General features: G+C 46.1%; 1 protein-coding gene across 2 annotated transcripts in view; it reads left to right on the top strand.

Annotated features, from left to right (window-relative positions):
• The window catches only part of lrch4 (leucine-rich repeats and calponin homology (CH) domain containing 4), a 96,030-nt gene that overhangs the window by 55,679 nt on the left and 16,205 nt on the right, over nt 1–24,146 (top strand). For both annotated transcript variants that reach the window (XM_061709691.1, XM_061709690.1), the window contains exons 5-15: nt 333–579; nt 1,507–1,603; nt 3,314–3,422; nt 3,502–3,608; nt 5,906–5,958; nt 13,701–13,949; nt 18,538–18,606; nt 18,732–18,786; nt 18,909–18,969; nt 22,996–23,097; nt 23,206–23,273. In XM_061709691.1, coding sequence (XP_061565675.1) covers nt 333–579; nt 1,507–1,603; nt 3,314–3,422; nt 3,502–3,608; nt 5,906–5,958; nt 13,701–13,949; nt 18,538–18,606; nt 18,732–18,786; nt 18,909–18,969; nt 22,996–23,097; nt 23,206–23,273 — 1,217 coding nt within the window. The remainder of the gene's footprint in view (nt 1–332; nt 580–1,506; nt 1,604–3,313; nt 3,423–3,501; nt 3,609–5,905; nt 5,959–13,700; nt 13,950–18,537; nt 18,607–18,731; nt 18,787–18,908; nt 18,970–22,995; nt 23,098–23,205; nt 23,274–24,146) is intronic.

Below are 24,146 nucleotides of genomic sequence, written 5' to 3'. Positions count from 1 at the left end.
GTTTGGTAATTCTGACCCACGATGTTTCTGAAAGTAGTTCTATCAGCATTCTGGGAGCTGATTGGTCCTTACAGCATCATTAGCTGCAATACTTGTTGTTTAATCTCAATATAATACTAGTATTAATATGTTGCAGAACTTCAGTCATATAATTCATGCAGCAGCTCAAAAAACATTTTTAATAACACTAACCCAAATCAATATCGGAATCAAATCGGATCGACTCAAATCTGGATAATGGCTTCTGAATCTTAAGAATGAGAATCAAATGGATTCTTGACATTTGAATGGATCCCCTGCATGTGAAACTGTTCTCCTCTGATCTCCTCCAGAAATCTCGGAGCTCCCCCTGGTCCGGCTAGACGTGTCCTGCAACCGCATCTCCCACGTGCCGCTGTGCTACCGGCACCTGCGGCAGCTGCAGAGCATCCTGCTGGACAACAACCCGCTGCAGATGCCGCCGGCTCAGATCTGCTCCAAGGGCAAACACCACATCTTCAAGTACCTGAACATGGAGGCCTGTAAGAGGGGCCACGAGGACCTGGACAAGCACCTGAGGCCCAGCGGCTTCAGCAGCTGGTGAGGAACACTCAGGGGACTGACCCGGCACCTGGGGGCCTGGCCCCCGGGCCATCGGGCCCCAGGGCCCCCGGACCGCAGGGCCTCACTCCAGCACACCCAGCACACTTTCTTACTAAATACTGATCCTTTTCTTTAGTGACCTGGTGGGTTGAGGGGAGAAACCGTCTACGCCTGTGCTGAAAAGATCCATTTTCTGATTCTAAATCCATTCTCATATTAATTCCTAAAAATCGATTCGTATGTATAAAGATCGATTTTATTTATTTATTTTTTCATCATTACATTACAACTTTTAGTATTGTTTTGTTTATGCCCAAAAAAGGAATGTTTTATTGGACACCAGAATAACTACTGCCATGTTTTTGCCTTTAAATATGTTTAAAGGTATGAAAACATGAAAGTTTTCAGTTATAATTGCATAAATTGTCTATATTTCGTTACTTTATATACTGTATTGGGGTTACATTTGCATAAAATGCTAAAAACCAAATTCTCAAAAATTAAAAACCGAAATAGACCAAAAATGAAAAAAATTAAAATGGAATGTGTGAAAAAATAAAACCGATTTCATACGGCCCTATCTCTGTTTCCCCCCTGGATCTGTTTGGTAATTCTGACCCACGATGTTTCTGAAAGTAGTTCTATCAGCATTCTGGGAGCTGATTGGTCCTTACAGCATCATTAGCTGCAATACTTGCTGTTGAATCTCAATATAATACTAGTAGTAATTTGTTGCAGAACTACAGTCATATAATTCATGCAACAGCTCAAAAAACTGTTTTAATAACACTAACCCAAATCAATATTGGAATCTGAATCAAATGGATTCTTGACATTCTAATGGATCCCCAGCCCTGGTTATCTGGGTCTCCCGGTTCTTGTTTGACGTGTTTGATGCGTTTTCCTCTGCGTCTCGTCCTGCAGCCTGCTGGAGCACGAGCTGTTCACGGGCCAGTTCGGAGGGCTGGACTCGGGCTTCAACAGCGTGGACAGCGGCAGCAAGAGGTGGTCCGGGAACGAGGTACGGTCCTGCTCTCACGTGTGAGACGTACAACCCCCATCCCAACATCACAGTTAGGACGCTTGTTCTCTAACCCCGTATTCCCCTCACATTAAACCTGCACGGATGCTTTTGAGGTTGTGATGAGGGGAGAACGCTGGGGGGGCCTGAGTGTTGGGACGGTAGTCTGGTGAGGTCGGGGGAGGAATGTTGTCCCGTCCTTATCTAGAACGTTGGCCCAGAGGCCATGCAGGCGGTTCTGGATGTTTTCACATGCGGCTCCATCTTTGCATGAGGGGGTTTGACCTGGATTGGTGCAGGTTTGACCTGGATTGGTGCAGGGCACGGCGGTTCCTGGATCTCCTTTACAGAGTCATGCCGCCCGAGGGAACGAAGGCCTCGGGCCTCCTGTATTGATCTGCAGCTTTGTCCCATGTCTCTGCAGCTGAAGAGACGCTGCAGACCGTTTAGATGGAGAAACCTCTGCTGAACCTTTCTCCCGCCATGCAGGCTGTGGCCGATAGTGACTACGTTTACCTGCAGTCAAAATGTGGGTTAAGGTCAATATTCCGGTTTGCTGTCTGAAACATTGGGAATAATGTGTTTCCATGCGTGAGCAAACAGGGTTATCCCTGTTTACATGGTAATTAATCATTTGGGATATCTGGATCAAACCAGCGACGCACAGAGAACGTTATGACACAATTCCCGTCATTTCTGCTTCTTCTTCCTGTATCCAAATCCAAAACCACAATAACAGCAGCACGGAGGATAATCTACAGCTCAGTAGAAGTCCCTTCTTTTGTGCTTTGGTGCTGGTACTGCGGAGCTTGATCTGGTCTGGTCTACAAATGCTGCTTCACGCAACTTTTCTCTCACCTTCTTGTAAATCTTCTATCCCGGTACTTTCTACCATCTACAAATGCAGAAATGTTCATATCCTTCATTACATTTATGAAGTGATTAGTCTCCTCCTGGTCTTGGTTTCTCCGTGTTTATAAGAACTTCCTGGACTCAAAAGACCAGGATTCCTTGTGAACAGAGCATGTGCAGAAAACAGATTCCTGTTCCGTTTGATGGGGATATTCCGTTAGGCGTTTACATGACCCAATATTCAGGTTAGAAAAGGAGTAACCCAGGGCTCATATTGGGGTTTTTAAAAACTAGCATATGAGCAAATTCTGGTTATTCAAAGGGGTTATTGGTGTTTACGGGGCCGTGCAAAACCGTGTTTTTGCTAATATTCGGGTTTTAAAAGGGTTATTGATGCATGGAAACGTAGTCAGTGTTCGTATGTTACAGCTGGCAGAGGTATATAAAGTACTTGAAAAAAGTAACCAAGTAAAAGTAGAAATAAATAAGTCTCTTTATGCCGTTGCTGAATCACATTTACATGATTACATGTACCATTACATTCAGTTATAATAATAATAATAATACATTTTATTTATATAGCGCTTTTCAGGGCACTCAAAGACGCTTTACATTAAAACAAAACACATAATACAAATTACAATACACAGGACAGTACATAAGGTTGTTATTCACGTTCCACTGGGTTCTAACTGTTTTGTGTCAGAGTTGTGCAAAACTTTGCAAAGGAAGAAAAGGAAATGCAAACTAAAGTTAGTAGTAAACACGGATGGAAGACTTGTTGTGAAGTCTCTGAGAAACCAAGGGGAACATTCTGAAGTCCAGATGAATCCATGTGTGTGTTTTGTGTGTGTTCAGTCAGCAGACGACTTCTCGGAGCGTTCCCTCCGCCTGGCCGAGATCAGCCGGGACCGGCGGAACCTGGAGGAGGAGGAGGAGGAGGAGGAGGAGCAGCGGAGCAGCCACGGTGGGTCAGACGGGTCAGCGCTGCAGCAGCAGGACCTGCTGGAGCTGCAGAGCTGACCTCCACATGTGTTTGTGTGCAGTGAACGGAGACGCCGAGCAGGTGGACTTCATCGACAGCAGCGTGGCTGAGGGAGAGGAGGAGATCAGGATAGACTTCCCCGCACCCTCCATCGTAGCCCCCGCCCCGGTACAGACCCCCCTATACCTGTTGCTGCTTCATACTGTATCTGCTCTGATATCTGCTCTGATATCTGCTCTGATATCTGCTCTGATATCTGATATCTGCTCTGATATCTGCTCTGATATCTGATATCTGCTCTGATATCTGCTATCTGCTCTGATATCTGCTCTGATATCTGATATCTGCTCTGATATCTGCTATCTGCTCTGATATCTGCTCTGATACCTGATATCTGCTCTGATATCTGCTCTGATATCTGATATCTGCTCTGATATCTGATATCTGCTCTGATATCTGATATCTGCTCTGATATCTGCTCTGATATCTGATATCTGCTCTGCTATCTGCTCTGATATCTGCTCTGATACCTGATATCTGCTCTGATATCTGCTCTGATATCTGATATCTGCTCTGATATCTGCTCTGATATCTGATATCTGCTCTGATATCTGCTCTGATATCTGCTCTGATATCTGCTCTGATATCTGCTCTGATATCTGCTCTGATATCTGCTCTGATATCTGCTCTGATATCTGCTCTGATATCTGCTCTGATATCTGCTCTGATATCTGATATCTGCTCTGATATCTGATATCTGCTCTGATATCTGCTCTGATATCTGATATCTGCTCTGATATCTGCTCTGATATCTGATATCTGCTCTGATATCTGCTCTGATATCTGATATCTGCTCTGATATCTGATATCTGCTCTGATATCTGCTCTGATATCTGATATCTGCTATCTGCTCTGATATCTGCTCTGATATCTGCTCTGATATCTGATATCTGCTATCTGCTCTGATATCTGCTCTGATATCTGCTCTGATATCTGATATCTGCTCTGATATCTGCTCTGATATCTGCTATCTGCTCTGATATCTGCTCTGATATCTGCTCTGATATCTGATATCTGCTCTGATATCTGCTATCTGCTCTGATATCTGCTATCTGCTATCTGATATCTGCTCTGATATCTGATATCTGCTCTGATATCTGCTCTGATATCTGATATCTGCTCTGATATCTGCTCTGATATCTGCTCTGATATCTGCTCTGATATCTGCTCTGATATCTGCTCTGATATCTGCTCTGATATCTGATATCTGCTCTGATATCTGCTCTGATATCTGATATCTGCTCTGATATCTGCTCTGATATCTGATATCTGCTCTGATATCTGCTCTGATATCTGATATCTGCTCTGATATCTGCTCTGATATCTGATATCTGCTCTGATATCTGATATCTGCTCTGATATCTGCTCTGATATCTGATATCTGCTATCTGCTCTGATATCTGCTCTGATATCTGCTCTGATATCTGATATCTGCTATCTGCTCTGATATCTGCTCTGATATCTGCTCTGATATCTGATATCTGCTCTGATATCTGCTCTGATATCTGCTATCTGCTCTGATATCTGCTCTGATATCTGATATCTGCTCTGATATCTGCTATCTGCTCTGATATCTGCTATCTGCTATCTGATATCTGCTCTGATATCTGATATCTGCTCTGATATCTGCTCTGATATCTGATATCTGCTCTGATATCTGATATCTGCTCTGATATCTGATATCTGCTCTGATATCTGATATCTGCTCTGATATCTGCTCTGATATCTGATATCTGCTCTGATATCTGCTCTGATCTCTGCTCTGATATCTGCTCTGATATCTGCTATCTGCTCTGATCTCTGCTCTGATCTCTGCTCTGATCTCTGCTCTGATATCTGATCTCTGCTCTGATATCTGATATCTGCTCTGATATCTGATATCTGCTCTGATCTCTGCTCTGATATCTGATCTCTGCTCTGATATCTGATATCTGCTCTGATATCTGATATCTGCTCTGATCTCTGCTCTGATCTCTGCTCTGATCTCTGCTCTGATCTCTGCTCTGATCTCTGCTCTGATCTCTGCTCTGATATCTGCTCTGATCTCTGATATCTGCTCTGATATCTGCTCTGATATCTGATCTGATATCTGCTCTGATATCTGCTATCTGCTCTGATATCTGCTATCTGCTCTGATATCTGATATCTGCTCTGATATCTGCTCTCTGCTCTATCTGCTCTGATATCTGCTATCTGCTCTGATCTCTGCTCTGATCTCTGCTCTGATATCTGCTCTGATATCTGCTCTGATATCTGATCTGATATCTGCTCTCTGCTCTATCTGCTCTGATATCTGCTATCTGCTCTGATATCTGATCTGATATCTGATCTGATATCTGATCTGATATCTGCTCTGATATCTGCTCTGCCAGCAGAGACTTGATGATTGTGTCTCCTGTGTCCAGGAGCAGAAGGAAACGTCTTCATCGTCTCAGAGCGGAGACTCCCCCACGTTCAGGTGAGCCTCATAAAACGCCAGTTTAAACCTGAACACAAAATCCTGGGATTATACTTCAGTGTGAGCTGAAGAGGAAGTGGTGGATAAAAAGAGATAAGATAAGATTGTCCTTTATTTCTCTCTCAATGGGGAAATTCTCTTTGTGCAGCAGCAGTAACTTAACACACACATGCAGGGAAAGGGTAAAAGGAAAAAATATATCATTACAAAATATAAACAGTATATACATCGGAATGGAAAGTAAAAGTAGTGCAATACGGAAAAGAAAGAAAAAACAAAAAAAGGCAGATAGGATGTGTATGAGTTGGACAGATATTGCCCATGTTGTTGTTGTTGTCCATTACTGCAAACGAGTGCAGGAGGAGGAGAGGAGGTCCTAGGAAGGAAGACCCGGCCTCCTGTGAGTCCCTGCTGGGAAAGTGTACGTCATCAGTGTGAATGTCAGACAGACAAAGTCCACCTCTGTTCTGTCTGTCTTTCCCCTCTTTCCTCACTTACCAGGGTCACTAGGGTTGTAGGACGGCTGGGAAAAGTCAACAGATTGCAGTTCTCATCACCTCCTCCTCACGGCTCCTCACTGCTACAGTCTTTGCTTTTATTCCATTTCTACAACATAAAACCTATGCTAAAAGAGATCATTGACCAGCAAGCAGGTTCACTACGGAAGGGCCATGCAGGAGAAAAAATATTTGAGAGGGGAAGATATTTTTTTATTGTGCACTTTGAGAAAAAAGTCGAAATTTTGTGAATAGTCGAACTTTCGCCTTTTTTCTCAACATTTCAACTTTTATTCACGAAATTTTACTTCATGAATCTCGACATTTTGACTTTTTTCAACATTTCGACTTTTCTCGACATTTCGGCTTTTTTCTCAAAATTGTACTTCAACATTAATCTCAACACTTTTTTATCGAAGTGCATAATGAAAAAAAAATCTTCCGTAGCTTCACACCTGCTGGCTCGCCCGTAGCCACCTTTCTACTCAAATCCCTGCACTTTGTACACGAGGTCCCGTGCAAAAGTCAGCCCCTCCTCTCGGTATCGGGCAGCAGCCGGGACTCGACACCTCCAGACTTCACTGGGGGGTTTGGACGTTCACTTTTGCACAGCTTGAGGTTCAGTGACTCCCCACGTCCTCACCCATGGGTGGGTTTGAGGTGGTGGTGAGTAACGGACAGAGAACCAAACCTCCTGGCTGTAATAATGATAAAACCGTTTTACAGGACCCTGCAGAACCAAAGTCAACAGGACCGTGAGCATGAGGAGCTCTCTGGAGGCAGCAGCACTTCTTACTGGCACCTTTGAGTAACTAATCATTAGTTCCTGTTAACAGCTGTACATGCAAACGCTTTGAGACTCAGGGACAGGTTCTTTCCCAAAGCTGGGAACTTTCTGAACCAATAAGCTCCTCACACTGTAATACCTCATACTGTGCAATATTCTTTCATCCATTAATTTTCATAGTGTCTACAGGACTGTCTCAGAAAAATTTTAATATTGTGATAAAGTTCTTTATTTTCTGTAATGCAATTAAAAAAACAAAAATGTCATACCCTCTGGATTCATTACAAATCAACTGAAATATTGCAAGCCTTTTATTATTTTAATATTGCTGATCATGGTTTACAGTTTAAGATTAAGATTCCCAGAATATTCAAATTTTTTGAGATAGGATATTTGAGTTTTCTTAAACTGTAAGCCATGATCAGCTATATTAAAATAATAAAAGGCTTGCAATATTTCAGTTGATTTGTAATGAATAGGGGTGTAACAATATATCGTGCCACAAAATTTCGTGATACAAAAACGTCACAATACGTGTCGTGGAAGTGACAAAGTGTATCGCGATATTGGAATATTAATATTAATCTATTGTGTCAACTAGTAACGCACATCCGAAAAAATAAAAAACTCAAATCATACATGAGAGAAACTATTCAGTTTGTGGCAAAATATTTGTGCTTGTATGAAACTGAAGATGCATAATGCAAACCTGACATTTACTTTTAGTTCAGGTTGTGGAAAATGGTTGGTCTGGCTTTCTCTTTAAAACTTAAACAGTTATAAAGCATTACAAACTGTAACAATAGGGCAAATGTACAGCATTGTTTTGTATTTTGTGTCTTTCAAATAAAAGACAATTTTTTCCAGTCATATGTTCCTCATTCAAGGTTGTTAAAAAAATACTGCTATAATATCGTATCGTATCGTTATCGTGACCTCAATATCGTGTATCGTACCGTATCGTGAGATTAGTGTATCGTTACACCCCTAGTAATGAATCCAGAATTTATGACATTTTTGCATTACAGAAAATGAAGGACTTTATCACAATATTCAAATTTTCTGAGACAGTCCTGTATATAGATATTTATATTTCCTGTTTCTTATTCTGTTTTTTTTACATAGTCTTTACATGTTACTTTTATGGAGCTGCTGCCTAATCTCATTATATCATTATAATGACAATAAAGGCTTTCTATTCTATTGGTGCACGTAGCTGAGACAGCACCGTAAGCGCTCATTAACAATGACTGTGTTTCCATGCATCAATAACCCTTTTAAAACCCGAATATTGGCAATAACCCGAATTTGCACGGCCATGTAAACACTTTGAATAACCAGAATTTGCTCATATTCCGGTTTTTAAAAACCCCAATATGAGCCCTGGGTTACTCCTTTTAAAACCTGAATATTGGGTCATGTAAACGCCAAACGGAATATCCCCATCAAACGGAACAGGAATCTGTTTTCTGCTCATGCTCTGTTCTCAAGGAATCCCGGTCTTTTGAGTCCAGGGTACTTCTAAACCAGCCTTTCTTGACCGGGGTGTCGTCTGACTGCTTCAGGGGTGTCGTCAAAAAATGAACTATTCTGACATTTCATATATAAATACCGTATTTTCGCGACCATTTGACGCGCTGTGTGGAAAGGCGCACCCTCAGTTTTGTGTGTCATTTCTGTATTTAAAACACACACACGGGGCACCGAACGTAAAGGCGCCGTCTACACACACTTACGACACACACGCGCTGCGGAACACGCACACAAGCACACAAGTGTGCTTATTTAAAAATAGAGCGGGAGCAAAACTTTGTTTGATTGTAGGCTACTTTATTTCAGTTTTTACATTAATCAAACCCATCAAAGTTTCATCCTCTGTTTCTGCATTAAAGAGCTCCGCTAATTGAGCTGTGCCAGTCCCAATTTCCTCGCTGTCAGAGTCTCTTTCCGTGCCGTGCGGCGCCTCGGACTTGCCGACTTTTGCGAAAGCTCGCAAAATAGTCCCAGCAAACACGTTAGCCCACGCATCAACAATCTATCTGCAAACTGTGGCATAACTTGCCCGGCGCTGCTTTCCACTCTTGGTGAAACTGTGTTCTCCCTCAGTCATCCATCTCTCCAACGCCGCTGCAGCCTTAAAGCTGATTTATGGTTCCGCGTTACACCAACGATTTAACGCGGAACCATAAGGCATCACTTTGAACGGCCGGTTTACACCGACGTCCAGCGGTTGGGATTCCTTTGTCAGACCTCCTGGAATAACGGCAAGCACAGCGTTCATATTCTCAGTCTCATCTTCTCCCGCTTTATCCGTTCCCGGGTCGTGGGGGCAGCAGCCTCAGCAGGGATGCCCAGACTTCCCTCACCCCAGACACTTCCTCCAGCTCTTCCGGGGGGAGTCCGAGGCGTTCCCATGCCAGCCGAGAGACATAGTCTCTCCAGCGTGTCCTGGGTCTTCCCCGGGGTCTCCTCCCGGTGGGACATGCCTGGAACACCTCCCTAGGGAGGCGTCCAGGAGGCATCCGGTACAGATGCCCAAGCCACCTCAGCTGACTCCTCTCAATGTGAAGGAGCAGCGGCTCGACTCCGAGCTCCTCCCGGGTGACCGAACTCCTCACCCTATCTCTAAGGGAGCGTCCAGCCACCCTGCGGAGGAAACTCATCTCGGCCGCTTGTATCCGCGATCTTGTCCTTTCGGCCACTACCCAAAGTTCATGACCATAGGTGAGGGTAGGGGCGTAGATTGACCGGTAAATTGAGAGCTTCGCCTTTCGACTCAGCTCCCTCTTCACCACGACGGTCCAGTACATCGACTGCATTACTGCGGACGCTGCACCGATCCGTCTGTCAATCTCACGCTCCATTGTTCCCTCACTCGTGAACAAGATCCCGAGATACTTGAACTCCTCCACCTGAGGCAGGACTTCTCCACCCACCCGGAGAGGGCATGCCACCCTTTTCCGATGGAGACCCATGGCCTCGGTCTTGGAGGTGCTGATTCTCATCCCTGCCGCGTCGCACTCGGCCGCAAACCGCCCCAGCACATGCTGGAGGTCCCGGTCTGATGAAGCCAACAGGACAACATCATCTGCAAAAAGCAGAGATGAAATCCTGAGGTCCCCAAACCGGATCCCCTCCGGCCCCTGGCTGCGCCTAGAAATCCTGTCCATAAAAATGATGAACAGGACCGGTGACAAAGGGCAGCCCTGCCGGAGTCCAACATGCACTGGGAACAAGTCTGACTTACTGCCGGCAATGCGAACCAGACTCCTGCTTCGATCATACAGAGACCGGACAGCCCTTAGTAGAGGGCCCCGGACTCCATACTCACTCAGCACCCCCCACAGAATGGCACGAGGGACACGGTCAAATGCCTTCTCCAGATCCACAAAACACATGTAGACTGGTTGGGCAAATTCCCATGAACCCTCGAGCACCCTGCGGAGGGTATAGAGCTGGTCCAGTGTTCCACGACCAGCCCCAACCCTCTGCTTCCTCAGTGGAAGGCATGTCAGTCGGGTTAAGGAGATCCTCGAAGTATTCCTTCCACCGTCCGACAATGTCTCCAGTCGAGGTCTACAGCTCCCCACCAGCACCATAAACGGTGCCGGCAGAGTACTGCTTCCCCCTTCTGAGGCGCCGAACGGTCCTCCAGAATTTCCTCGGGGCCGACCGAAAGTCTTCCTCCATGGCCTCCCCGAACTCCTCCCAGACCCGAGTTTTTGCCTCCAAGACTGCCCGAGCCGCGGCCCGCTTAGCCTGCCGGTACTTATCTACTGCGTCAGGAGTCCCACTGGCCAACATAGCCCAGTAGGACTCCTTCTTCAGTCTGACTGCATCCTGTACTTCCGGTGTCCACCGCCGGGTTCTAGGATTGCCGCCACGACAGGCACCGGAGACCTTGCGACCACAACTTCGAGCCGCCGCGTTGACAATGGAGGCAGAGAACATGGTCCACTCGGACTCGATGTCCCCCGCCTCCCCCGGGATGGTAGGAGTTGAAGATGTCCCTGACAGAGGGCTCGCCCAGACGTTCCCAACAGACCCTCACAATCCGTTTGGGTCTGCCCGGTCTGTCCAACCTCCTCCTCCGCCAGCGCATCCAACTCACCACCAGGTGGTGATCAGTTGACAGCTCAGCCCCTCTCTTCACCCGAGTGTCCAAGACATGCGGCCGAAGGTCAGATGAAACGACAACGAAGTCGATCATTGACCTCCGGCCTAGGGTGTCCTGGTGCCACGTGCACTGATGGACACCCTTATGCTTGAACATGGTGTTCGTTATGGACAAACTGTGACTCGCACAGAAGTCCAACAACAAAACACCGCTCGGGTTCAGATCGGGGAGGCCGTTCCTCCCAATCACGCCTCTCCAGGTATCAATTCAATTCAATTCAATTCAATTCAATTTTATTTATATAGCGTCTAATACAACAGATGTTGTCTCTAGACGCTTTCCAGAGATCCAGAACATGAACATAAACATAAACATAAACCCCCGAGCAATTATTATATAAACAATGGCAGGTAAAAACTCCCTTAGTGGGAGAAAAGCCTTAAGCCAAACAGTGGCAAGGAAAAACTCCCCTTTAGGAGGGAAGAAACCTTGAGCAGGACCAGACTCATAAGGGGGGACCCTCCTGCCGAAGGCCAGACTGGGGGAGTCAGGGACGTCGACAGCACACAGCAGGCAGGTGGAAGCAGCAGCGGGATGACCAGAGGTGGGGGGGGGGGGCGTCAGCAGCACACAACAGTCATGTGGAAGCAGCAGCGGGATGACCAGAGAGGGGGGGGGGGGGGGCGTCAGCAGCACACAACAGTCATGTGGAAGGAGTAGCGGGATGACCAGAGGGGGGGGGGGGGGTGCAGGCAGGCGGAAGCAGCAACAGCAGACATCCACGTAGGCAGGTGGAAGAAGAATTGGGATGACCAGAGGGGGGGGAGGGCCGGGGACACAGGCCAGAACGCAGCTCCTGAGGCTCCGGCCTGCAAACATACACAAAAGAGAAAAAAGGGGGGCCGGCACAAGAAACTACAGGAAAAGTATCACTGTCATTACCCACGTGAGCGTTGAAGTCCCCCAGTAGAACAATGGAGTCCCCAGTTGGAGCACTATCAAGTACTCCTCCCAGGGACCCCAAGAAGGCCAGGTACTCCGCACTGCTGTTCGGCCCGTAGGCACAAACAACAGTGAGAGACCTTTTCCCGACCCGAAGGCGCAGGGAAGCGACCCTCTCGTTCACCGGGGTGAACTCCAACACATGGCGGCTGAGCTGGGGGGCTATTAACAAGCCCACACCAGCCCGCCGCCTCTCACCCTGGGCAACTCCAGAGTAGTGGAGGGTCCAGCCCCCTTCAAGGAGCTGGGTTCCAGAGCCCAAGCTATGTGTGGAGGCGAGCCCGACTATCTCTAACCGGTATCTCTCAACCTCACGCACAAGCTCCGGCTCCTTCCCCCCCAGCGAGGTGACATTCCATGTCCCCACTGTGAGGGTTTTGGTCCAGGAATTGGGTCGTCGAGGCACCCCGCCACGACTGCTACCCAGCCCACATTGCACCGGCCTGCCATGGTCCTTCCTGCGGGTGGTGGGCCTACAGGAAGGCGGGCCCACGTCGCCGTTTCGGGCTGAGCCCGGCCGGGTCCCACGGGCAAAGACCCGGCCACCAGGCGCTCGCCTACGAGCCCCAACCCCAGGCCTGGCTCCAGGGCGGGGCCCCGGTGACGCCGATCCGGGCGACGTAACGGTCCTTGATCTTTTGTTATCCATGGTAGGTTTTGTGAACTGCTCTTAGTCTGGCCCGTCACCCAGGACCTGTTTGCCATGGGAGTCCCTACCAGGGGCGAAAGTGCCCCCGACAACATAGCTCCTAGGATCACTCGGGCACACAAACCCCTCCACCACAGTAAGGTGGCGGTTCAAGGAGGGGCGTTCATATTTTTCACTTCTTTTTTTACATTGTCTGTGAGATGGGCGCGCATAGAGTCACAGATCAGCAGCGATGGTGATGTGTGGAAAAAACCACTGGGTCGCTGCACATAGACCCGCCTCAGCCACTCATCATCATCCCTTCATCCACCCAGCCCTTTTTGAACATTTTGGCATTTGTGGACGGTAGAAAGTACCGGGATAGCCAGATTTAAAAGAAGGTGAGAGAAAAGTTGCGCGAAGCAGCATTTGTTTTGAATTTGGATACAGGAAGAAGAAGCGGAATGACGGGAATTGCGTCATGATGATCTCCGTGCGTCGCTGGTTTGATCCAGATATCCTGAATGATTAATTACCATGGATACAGGGATAACCCTGTTTGCTCAGCCATGTAAACTGAATATTCCCAATGTTTCAGTTACCGGAATATTAGCAATAATGCGAATTTTGACTGCATGTAAACGTAGTCAGTGATGTGGTCCCAGCTGTGGCCCGTGGGGACTGGTGTAATCTTCTCCCTCCTCCTCCCAGGTCCAGCGTCCACGTGGCGGTGGGCTCCCCGTCGTCGGCGTCCTCGTCCCCCCTGTCCCCGTCCAGCCCCACCCTGGAGGAGCGGCGGAGACCCGGCACCGTGTCCCCGTCCAGCCCCACCCTGGAGGAGCGGCAGAGACCCGGCACCGTGTCCCCGTCCAGCCCCACCCTGGAGGAGCGGCGGAGACCCGGCACCCTGCTGATCTGGCAGGAGAGGGAGCGGCTGCAGCAGCAGAGGGAGAAGGCCAGGTGGGCTCTCGGCCTCCAAACCCTTCAGTTATCGGGGTCGCATTTCAGGCCTGCAACACGTTTCTAAGAGTTGGAGCCATTTAGTGCTTAAAGCAGCACTATGTAACTTTTCCAGCTTAATCTAATATTTCATCATCATCATCGTGATGGTACATCAACTTCCAACAGGTTTAATGAACCTCTGTCATGGTCTGAGGGGTCTGTATCGCCTTCACTGGCACTATGTAACTTTGAGGAGCATGGTAGGAACCCTTCCACACTAAAAAACTACACATTTTTACGGCTTTGACTGCTTTACGGCATACGTCACGTCCCCCTCCTTCCCCATTCGTAGTCCAGACCAAAGCTGGGCGGGGCGTGGAGCGCAGAGCTCAGCAGAAGCTGGTATCATGGCCGAAGCAGTGGAAAAACCCAAGAAAATAAAAGTTTTATCGGAGGAGGTGAAAAAAGAAAGCGGGAGAGAAACAAGCTAAATGCCCGGACAAGAATAAACATTGTCCCGGCGTTCACTCGCTGGCGTGAGCTGAAAGACGAGGAAGGATGTCTGACAAGAGAGACAGAATTGTTATGATAGAAATGTAAATGTAGAGTTCTATGTTCAATAAGAATCAAAATTAGAATGTTTTCACATACAGGGGATTCGTCTTGGGTTCTAGTATTTTTCCTGAGAACTGTAAAATTGTGCAGGGCTGATCTGCAAAATATAAGGAATGGGCATTCAGTTATTCACAGGTTATAAAGTATTTTTTTATTTTGTCAGTAAGTATGTTGGACTACTAATTTATGACGAAGTCCCTCTAAAAAACGTGACAGGAAAAAGGTGCAGTAGAACAAAACCAGAGTGTTTGTAGTTTGGGGCTGAAACAGGATGGGGGGCGGGGGAGACTTCACTAATAAAACCAAGTTGAACTTAGTGATTTTCAACATCGTCATATTATATTGTTTAGCCAAAAATAGATACATTACCTCTTCGCTATCCATCCTGCAAACGACCGCTGAAAACAGAAAAGTAGTTTTGAAAGTCCGTCCCGTCTTATTTCATTCACTATCAAAACAAATGCAGCGATGGGGACAGGGGTTTTCCGGCAGTACGCGCTGGTGCTCATGGGAAATGTAGTTCTTTCTGGTAAAGCACTACCGCTTTTGTCCAAAGAAGCCGCCAAACTCAACAAAAGCTGAAAGTTACATTGTGCTGCTTTAACAGACGTCCGTACTCCGACAGTGAACTAGCTCATTCATAAACTTTGCAAATACATCTACCTTCAATTCAATTTTATTTATATAGCGTCTAATACAACAAAAGTTGTCTCTAGACGCTTTCCAGAGATCCAGAACATGAACCCCCGAGCAGTTATTACATAAACAATGGCAGGTAAAAACTCCCCTAGTGGGAGAAAAGCCTTAAAGAGCATATTGCAGGTTGGAGACCCCTGTGAATCAATGTGTAGGAAAATAATGTAGGAACTGAATTTTCATTGAAATACGCATAAATATATACTACAGTGACCTCCGGAGTTGTTTTTGTGAGAGTATTTTACTTCCGCATCTGAAAAAGTTGAACCGGAAGTGACGTCGCATTGGGGAGCGCGGTGAATTCAACAATAGGAAAAATAATGGATCTTAATGTTAGTTGTGACACTGAAGAGGTTGTGAATGTGTATTCACACCAATATGACGGGCCACAGCCTTATAATTACGTTACCCGTTAGTCCCCCCACGTTATTTTGATTGACAGCTGAAACTCGCTTTTTAAAAGGCTGATTTATGCGTCCGCGTTACACCAACGCAGACCCTACGGCGTAGGTTACGCGGCGATGCACAGAATGCTGCGTGCGCCGCGTACCCTACACCGTAGGCTACGCCGTCGATTTTACGCGGAACCATAAATCCGCCTTTATTCACTACAGCACCCGCCCGTGCTCCTGAAAGAAACTCCGAAAATAACTCCTAAAAAATGGGTGAGTACTTGTAATCTGTCTACGTTTGTACTTTCTAAACAGAAAACAGGCTTATTATCTTCTCTTTTTTCTGATTAAAGCATCCGAAATAGCCGGGTATTTTTAAAACCGAATACTTCCCCCCTTTCGTTTATCCACATTACATCGTTGTTAAAAAAAAAAACCTTCCACACAGAACCGAAGATCTGCGTTTTCGACCACTTTCATAAGCATTCCAAACCTGTAGATCATCTGTTCTTCCAGCCTCCGGGCCGCCTCTGTTGCGCCGCTTCCCCGGGATCCGCGCCTCCTCCTCGGATAACAAGCTGGAGTTTCCCCGTGTCCGCCGCGGAGCTGCCGCGTTAATCGACGCAGCACAGCTGCAGCCCTGGGGAAGCTGCGCGGCTTCCCCGGGATCCGCGCCTCCTCCTCGGGCAACGAGCTGGAGTTTCCCCGTGTCCGCCGCGGAGCTGCCGCGTTAATCGACGCAGCCCTGCTGCAGCCCTGCTGCGCGTCGCCGCGTACCCTACGGCGTCGGCTCTGCGTCGGTGTAACGGTGTCAAGAGCAGAGACCATTTATTTAATAAATAGCTTGGAGGACAGATGGTGGATCATCTGCAGTTCTGGATCGCACGTTAGACGTCAGACTCAGAGCAGATTTGTTGTTGTTTTGGAGCATAATGTGACGTTCGAAAAACGCAAAACTCTGGTTGTCTCTGTCTACACCAGGTCTACACGCATCTACATAAACAGAGTTTTCAAAAATCTTCCCTTTGCCTGGAGTTTTTTTAAACATTCTTTTATTTGCGTTTTCATGTGGATGACAGGTCCAAAACGTAGGAAAATATCTTGGGTTTAGCAGATACCCGGCTACGTGTGTACGGGTCTGGGCAGTCAGATGGGGCAGAGCTGTGGAGACGTCTCCCCAGTGCTACGTCATATGACGCGGTGGTCGAAAAAAAAAGCGTTTGTAGGAACTTGGCTAAAATCAGCCACTTTTTCCTCTGAATAAGTGCCCTTATGTCTTGTAAAACATATTAAATCCTACATTAACTTCTCACATAGTCATTTTCACATAAGGTCAGGTATCATTTTTGAAAAAATTCTAACCTGCAATATGCTCTTTAAGCCAAACAGTGGCAAGAAAAACTCCCCTTTAGGAGGGAAGAAACCTGGACCAGGACCTGGATCATAAGGGGGGTAGAAACCTGGACCAGGACCTGGATCATAAGGGGGGTAGAAACCTGGACCAGGACCTGGATCATAAGGGGGGACCATCCTGATGAGGGCCAGACTGGGGGTCAGGGACGTCAGCAGCACACAGCAGGCAGGTGGAAGCAGCAACGGGATGATCGGGGGTGGGGGCCGCAGGCAGGTGGAAGCAGCAGCGGGATGACCGGTGGTGGGGACCGCAGGCAGGTGGAAGCAGCAACGGGATGACCGGGGGTGGGGACCGCAGGCAGGTGGAAGCAGCAGCGGGATGACCGGTGGTGGGGACCGCAGGCAGGTGGAAGCAGCAACGCGATGACCGGGGGTGGGGACCGCAGGCAGGTGGAAGCAGCAGCGGGATGACCGGTGGTGGGGACCGCAGGCAGATGGAAGCAGCAACGGGATGACCGGGGGTGGGGGCCGCAGGCAGGTGGAAGCAGCAACGGGATGACCGGGGGTGGGGACCGCAGGCAGGTGGAAGCAGCAACGGGATGACCGGGGGTGGGGACCGCAGGCAGGTGGAAGCAGCAACGGGATGACCGGGGGTGGGGAACCGCAGGCAAGTGGAAGCAGCAACGGGATGAACGGGGGTGGGGACCGCAGGCCAGCATGCAGCTCCCGAAGCTCCGGCCCAATCAGAAAGCCCCAGGTTAAGTGGAGGGTCGGGGAAAGGTTGAGAAGGGGCAGGGCCAGGGAGAGGAGTCTTGAGGGACGAACCTTCTCCCCCGCCCAAAAGGGGCCGTTACCCTGCCCCCCTCACTCCCACACTGCAGACACACACAATAATGTGATAAATGATGAACTTATCTGGTTAATATTTGATGGAAACCAAAGCGAAATCACACCTAATTACTCACATTTGAATAGTAGCGTGATGGTGCTGCTGCTGCAGGTACCGGGAACGTTATCCTCCATTTTTGTTGGTTGCTAAGTATCTGCGCAGCACATAGCAACCAAACACCGCTGCATTGCATTATTTTGCATACTCATTAGGGTGGAAGTATGGAACACGCAACTTGTGTCTGTGGCAAAGCTGATGTCCGTTTCTGTGATGGCAGCATTCATTCAGAGTGTTACATAGTTGACACATGGAGACCACGGTGGTCCAGGCCTGATCCTGCACAGACAGGAAACATGAAGTAAAGCCATCATTTTTGAGGTAGACTGACTAAAAACTCCAACCTGTTTACCTCAAGAGGGTGCATTCACAAAACTCTTATTTCAGTATTTAGTCTGAACTCCCTCTGGTCCACGCAGGGTTTAATTAGGTTCTACTGATTAGGATCCCATCTATCTAAGTTCTAGAGCCCTGTTCCTGGGCAGTTCTTCTGGGTTTAGCTGCTATTTCGGGAAGAAAGTCGTCCTCTGTCCGTCTGGTTTTCACTATGTGTCTTTCTCTCATGTAATTATACGCTTCCATGTCAAAACTTTCAATTTTGCAGTTTGCTGAAGTCATCCAACAAAACAGGAAGTCATGTGGCCCCGGCAGCCCAGACAGGAAGTAGCTCGTGGTGAGTTGGGCCTGTAGAGCAGATAAGAATGATCCATATGTGGTGGTGGTGGGGGGGGGGCGGGTGGGGGGACAGGTGGGGGGACAGGTGTCTCTGCAGTACTAACTGTGTCTGTTGCCCCCTAGTGGCTCCTCACCAGAGAACGGCAGCTCCCAGTCCGGCCTGCGGCAGAGATGTGCGGTGAGCCGCTCCTTCATCATGATACTTTGATTGGGTCATTATTCCATAGATGTGTGTGTGGTCTGGGATGATTTTTATTCTTGTTAATTCACGCTCGTAAACCCCAGCTGCTTTGTTTTCAGAGCGCTGACCAGATGAGCACAGGGTCTGCGGCGCTTCTGCAGCGCTCCAGCAGCCGAACAGGTACGTCTGTAGGTATGGAAGTCTATGGAAGCCCATTTCCGCCAGTAAAAGAAAAAAATAAGATGAAAACCTATAATAAAAATATTCCCACGGTAGCTCATAATTTGACTTTTCATCTCATAATTTTGACTTTTCATCTGATAATTTTGACTTTTCATCTCGTAATTTTGATTTTTTATCTCATAATTTGACTTTTTATCTCATAATTTCAACTATTTATCTCATAATTTGACTTTTCATCTCATAATTTTGATTTTTTTATCTCATAATTTGACTTTTTATCTCATAATTTCAACTATTTATCTCATCATTTGACTTTTCATCTCATCATTTGACTTTTCATCTCATAATTTGACTTTTCATCTCATAATTATGACTTCTAACTCATAATTTTGACTTTATCTCATAATTTTGACTTTATCTCATAATTATGACTTTCTATCTCATAATTTCGACTTTCTATCTCATAATTATGGCTTTCATCTTAGTTTTCATCTTATTTTTTTCTTTTACTGGCGGGAATGGGCTTCCATACAAGTGTGTGTCTTAGTGCCGCTGATGTCTGTGACGGAACCTGAGCTGATGCAAATCTCTGCAGAGGGTATTTAAATCAGAGCTTGTTGACGTGGATGTTGTGTAGGAAATGCTCCCGTCTGTTCAGGCAGAAACAGCAGGGTTTACATTATTAGTTCATGGTTTGGGAGGCCAGTTTTTAATTTGCTTAAAGTCTTTCTTCAATTTTTTTTTTAATTCAATTCAATTTTATTTGTATAGCGTCTAATACAGTAGATGTTGTCTCTAGTCGCTTTCCAGAGATCCAGAACATGAACATAAACCCCCGAGCAATTATTACATAAACAATGGAAGGTAGAAACTCCCCAGTGTCAGTTTAACAAAACCTACATTTGCGATGAGATTACTTCCTTTACAACTTCAGATTCCTCCTTTACTCGTGTTACTTATTGACTTCAAGACAAACGTGCATGCGTGTGCGTATTATTATGGGCATGCCAAGTAGTGGCATGACCATATTGCAATAGTACAGAATGGCCCAAAGGGCAATGTTGCTAGAATTTTGCTAACAAGCTTAAGTCGCAAAAGTCCCACTGCGCACCATCGGGTGTACAGCATGACCCCGCTCTGATGTGGGGAAAAAAAAAATCCCCAACAAATAAAACACGCCCAAGAAAACCTGAAAAATTAAGGCGATATATCTAGTATCTAGAAAAGGTTTCCCTTTTCTTCTTATTATTATTATTCCGCTGCTTTTTTCGTCCGTTAATGCGGCCCGAACCGCAACGTGCACCCATGCATGGCATACATCGTTGGATGCGTCTCCATCGTGCCTCGATGGGCATTATTTTTTTCAGTCAAAAGTGTTACCATGGCAACGCTAGAAAAAGGTGAAAATTCGGACGCTTATTGCTCGGCAGAACTTTATCATAGAGACATTGTTCAAACTACAAACACCTGGCCCGATTGGCACTTACGGACCGTACAACCTCATTATGCTAATTATTACAGGTTTTGCGATATTTAACTTTCCATTTAAAAAAAAAAATCAATTTTATTTTGGACGTTTGTTGCTAGGAAACAGTTTATCGTACAGACATCATTACAACATTGAAAAACCCGGGACGCGTTGTACTACAACATATTTTAGTCTCATCATGCTAGCTATTACGCTTTTTGAGATATTTAACTATTCTACTTTTCAAACTAACGGAAATTTGGACGCTTGTTGCTTGGCAACACCATATCGCAGAGACGTCGATCCAACGTCAAAAGACTCGGGACGATGTGGACTACAACATACTGAGGTTTCATTTGGCTGCTGTTTACAATTTCTGAGATATTGAAGCCAAATTGTCCCATTCTATCCTATGGGGCTTGTTACCATGGCAACAAAACCTATGCATTTTTATGGGGGAGAATATGAATAAATCATCCGTAAATTTGGCCCGAACCGTAACGTGCATCCAGGCCTTGGTTTGGTTTATTGGCCATTATTAATAACCCCAAACATGAACCAGAACCAGAACCACTTCAGACACAACCCGAACCCCTTAAACACAACCAGAACCCCCTTAAACACAACCAGAACAACCTTAACCCCCTTAAACAGAACCAGAACCCCCTTAAACACAACCAGAACAACCTTAACCCCTCACCAGACCCCCTAAACACAACCAGAAACCCCTTAAACACAACCAGAACAACCTTAAACACAACCAGAACAACCTTAAACACAACCACTACAACCTTAAACACAACCAGAACAACCTTAAACACAACCAAAATAACCTTAAACACAACCAAAACAACCTTAAACACAACCACAACAACCTTAAACACAACCACTACAACCTTAAACACAACCAGAACAACCTTAAACACAACCACAACAACCTTAAACACAACCACAACAACCTTAAACACAACCACAACAACCTTAAACACAACCACAACAACCTTAAACACAACCACAACAACCTTAAACACAACCAGTACAACCTTAAACACAACCAGAACAACCTTAAACACAACCACAATAACCTTAAACACAACCAAAACAACCTTAAACACAACCAGTACAACCTTAAACACAACCAGAACAACCTTAAACACAACCAAAACAACCTTAAACACAACCACTACAACCTTAAACACAACGAAAACAACCTTAAACACAACCAGTACAACCTTAAACACAACCAGAACAACCTTAAACACAACCACAATAACCTTAACACAACCACAAACAACCTTAAACACAACCACAACAACCTTAAACACAACCACAACAACCTTAAACACAACCACAACAACCTTAAACACAACCACAACAACCTTAAACACAACCACAACAACCTTAAACACAACCAGTACCACCTTAAACACAACCAGAACAACCTTAAACACAACCACTACAGCCCCAAACCAAGCAGCGAGAGGGGACGATGGGCAGTAGGGCATGCCCATATTAAAATTTCCTTAGTTAGGGCCCGAGCACTTACAGTGCGAAGGCCCTATTGTATCTGTAGGAATTATTCTTTATTCTTTCTTTCTTCTGACGAAATGAGGGCCTTTTTGCCCCCTAAACGTTCCCCAAAAGTCACTAAATTTTGCACCAAGCCAGGCCTGGCAAAACATTTGATATTTAATGGTTTGAATTAATGGGCGTGGCCTAATGGCTCAACAGCGCCCCCTAGAAAACTTTGTGCCTCAAGCCCCACAATACGGTTTGACATGCATGCACGAAAATCGCTACACACCTGTATCATGTCGCAACTTAAAGAAAAGTCTCTTGGCGCCATGGCCGAAACCGAACAGGAAGTCGGCCATTTTGAATTAATCGTGTAATTTTGGCGCAATTTATGCCATTCCTTCGGCAGTTAATACGGCCCGAACCGTAACGTGCACCCAGGTGTGTTATACATCAAAATGTGCGTCTCCATCCTGCGACAACACGCATTACTTTTCTCAGTCAAAAGCGTTACCGTGGCGACGATAGACGCCAAAAAGCGCACCCCCTTCATCTGATTGGTCCATATTCGATAGTTCCTACTTTCTGCCATAACTTTTCAATGGTTTGATATAAAGAGTCGTGGGCTGGTGTCATCAGACTCTGTATTGAGTCCTTGACCTTCATTGGCCTGAATTAGTCCTGCCCCTTCTTCTGATTGGTTGTCCCTATTTTCTGCTATAACTTTTGAATGGTTTGACATAGAGAGTCGTGGGTGGTGTCATGTCTGATATGCTTATGGGGGCCATGAGTGCGAGGGCCCGTTCATCGCTGCTTGCAGCTTTAATTGTTATTGTTATTGTTGTTTTTGTTATAAGTGTAGTTATGCTAGGAATGTATGACTGTATGTATTTATGTCTTAGATGTTATCATTTCTGTAATATTTGATGTACTTTATGGACCCCAGGAAGATTAGTGGTCACCAAGACGGCAGCTAATGGGGATCCATCCAATAACCAAACAAACACATTTGTACTGATGACTGAATGTTTTTGCTTCAGACGTCCCGTCCTCCCCGAAGACGTCTCCTCCTCCCGGCCAGGCCCAGAGACCCAACAGCTTCCTGTTCCGCAGCTCGTCTCGCAGCAACGTCAAGCCCTCAGGTAGAGACACACACCGCTCCGACACACCGCTCTGATACTAATTATAATAATAATGATACTAGCTCTGTTACTGCTGATCCCGGTGCTGACCACTGTCTGCTCCGGCAGGGGGAGAGTCCCATTCCACGCTGCGTCTGCCTAAAGAGGAGAGGCCGGAGGTCACGCAGCTACGGAAGGTAAAGCACACACAGATTCACTCTAAAAGCAACTAAACTAGTGATTCAAGCCTTAATTATATCAAATCTTGACTATTGTAAAGTAAGTAAACGATTCCTCGAATAATTCGAACAATTCGATTACAAAAAATGATGGAGGAATTTTCTCTGCCTCGAGGAATTGTTTAATTTTGCCAGCTCAACGCAGGGTAAAGGAAGAAGAAAGAGGCGGCGGGTACATGTATGTTTGGTTTTAGTAACATCATGCTCAGGCAGTCTGCAATGGCCCAGACGGGAGACACATGTAGCTCAGTGCTTAACTTTTATTTTCAATCCACGCTATATTCTTCTGGTCCGTTCTCCTATATGTTCCCCCTCTAACCCGGTACATATATAGGTTCCTCTAAACATCTGTTCCTGCTACAGTTTTAACTAAAAGAAAATGTGCTCCAATACAGCAGGGCTCATAATTTTATTTTGAACACTGCCAAAACTCAAAATCTTATACTTTAACTTAAAACTGAACTAGAACTTAAAATGTGCTTGACACAAATGAAAGTTCAATTGAAACACGTGGGAAAAACACCTAATCTTTTAAGTGATGTGTGTTATCAGGTGTAATGCGATTTTTAGGTTAGAAATAAGAACATTTCTTGGTAAGATCCTTAGTTTTTTGAGTGAAGGCAGTGAATTGGGTCAAATGGTGCGAGTTCAGGATTTTTAAATGCACAGCCATGAACCTACTGTATTATATAATTTAATCTTAGTGATGTCAATTAACATCTAACATCTTATGTATATTTATAATTGCTCTTTAACTAAACAAAAATATGTTTTATCTGATTACTGTTAGCGTCGCTCCATTGGTTACCCGTAAAATTCAGAATCCAATTT

Source organism: Cololabis saira, chromosome 20, assembly GCF_033807715.1.
Source record: "Cololabis saira isolate AMF1-May2022 chromosome 20, fColSai1.1, whole genome shotgun sequence".
Taxonomy (NCBI): domain Eukaryota; kingdom Metazoa; phylum Chordata; class Actinopteri; order Beloniformes; family Belonidae; genus Cololabis; species Cololabis saira.
This window is presented reverse-complemented; position numbering and strand designations above follow the sequence as displayed.